This window comes from Lottia gigantea (assembly GCF_000327385.1).
Source record: "Lottia gigantea unplaced genomic scaffold LOTGIsca_2827, whole genome shotgun sequence".
Taxonomy (NCBI): domain Eukaryota; kingdom Metazoa; phylum Mollusca; class Gastropoda; family Lottiidae; genus Lottia; species Lottia gigantea.
Window position 1 is genome coordinate 1 of NW_008708908.1, and position 1,854 is coordinate 1,854.

A 1,854-nucleotide genomic window follows, 5' to 3' on the forward strand; every position below is an offset into this window, starting at 1 on the left:
TGCTTTCATGCAGGATATTCTAATACAGTTCCTGAAAATACTGTAGGTTCTGGAGGGGGAAGTCTATTTAAGTTTGCTTGTTCCACTATCAACTTACATAAATCACCAGTGTCTAATGTTACTGAGTTTTTAGAAACATCAAGACTAGCAGTGTTTCTATTCGGCGGAAAAGATGAACTGGTGTAGTTAGTGTTTGTTCCAACTGTGGGTCTAGATTCTAACGAAGGTTCAGGAATGTAATTCATATCCAAATTCCTCTCAGCTTGGTCTGGAGATGACGTATAATCATTTCTTCTAACTTCTGGAGAAATCACAGTTTGTGGTGTAAGAACAGGCGGAAGAGTTGAATTCAAATAAGTGTTCACTTTTGTACTATGATCTAGAGATTCATCTGGCACTGAAATTCGGTCTATAACATTATAAGAGTTCATGTCTTGAGTTTCTACCTTTTCTATTGCTTTTAATTTGGCTTCTGCAATATCTAATTTTTTCATAATGTCTAATTTTTGTAAAGCACCCTTCATTTCCTCAAATTCAACACGTTTACGTTCTAAATCAATTTGATGTTGCTGTTCCAAATCATGGTAACGTAATGCAACTTTTACAGCTTCTGCAGCTTTAAGTTTCCTTGTAAACGATGACGCACTAGAAATGCTAGACATTTTGAATGATAATTTCAGTTTAGCTCAAGATTACAAAGTTTGTCACTTTAAAACGAACACAGCTTTTAAGCAAACACAAATTATATTACTCCGACAGAGGAGTTTTCACTGTAATGTCTCTTTAAGTAGTTGGGCGGTCTACCTCCGGAGCATTATGACGCAAAGCAACATGGGTCTCGACGGGCTTATCAGGTTGAACACAAATAACCAATGTAACAGTTTATTATAAAAGTATAAAAAGGACGCATCGCATTTACTCAAACAATATAACATTCATATCTATCTTGACTAAACTTCAATAAATATACTGGCTTCCAATAAACCAATCTAAGCCATATATACCAGTCGGATAAGACGAATAAGCCGAATAAGCCTTGAAAACTCCATGAGCCTTTGTAATTACGCAAATTTCGCAGCCCAAACAAATCTTTTGGCGCACTCAAGAAAAATATCAAAACCGGAAACGGAATAATCGAATATGTATACTTCGATATCGCAATAAAATCACGTATTCACACCGTGAATGTTGACTTCGAATCGGTGGATACTACAGCAGCTACAGTATCTATTATAGACATTTCAATAATAGATTCACACTGCAATATTACTTAAAAAAGAATATCCCTTTTAGGAATCTTATTTGTCAGTTTCGGATATCTGCGCATAGTTTAGCCATTGAAACAGGTAGATATGAGCATCAAGCACGAGTTTGTCCACATTGTCCACAAGAAATAGAAGATGAGTTCCACTTTATGTTAGTTTGCCCCAAATATACAGACCTCAGGAGAAAATACCTAAAACGCTATTTCTGGAGGAAACCATCAGTTTTTAAGCTAGTTGATTCAAACTCGTTACATGTTTTAAAAGGTGTAGGTAATTATCTCAACTGTGTTCTGAAGTTGGTTGGTTGGTAGATGACAAGTTAACGTTCGCTTCCAGCGGATGCTGATATCGCAAACTAGGTAGTTGTTGGTAGTCGTAGTAGTTGGTAGTTGGATTGGATCAAATTGGATGATTCGGTGTTGTTGGTTTGGTTGTTGATTCTTCGTTAGATCTGGTCGGGTCGAATGACATGGCGGTGAAACTCGGCCCTGAATGGTGTGGCGTGAGTTACTCGGTCTCCTTCATTCTTCCAAACTCGTTCTGATCATGGTATTTCTTGTTGATTGGTAGTCGAATGGTAGTCGTTGGT

The 1,854-nt window shown here is 37.2% G+C and overlaps 1 protein-coding gene across 1 annotated transcript; it reads right to left on the minus strand.

Moving 5' to 3' along the window:
* Window positions 1-97: 97 nt before the first annotated feature.
* On the minus strand, window positions 98-662 carry LOTGIDRAFT_176723 (hypothetical protein; the record flags this gene model as incomplete). The annotated part of the gene is made up of 1 exon (XM_009056661.1): window positions 98-662. A coding segment is annotated over one exon (565 nt), but the record flags the coding sequence as incomplete, so codon positions are not given.
* Between the last annotated feature and the right edge of the window lie 1,192 nt (window positions 663-1,854).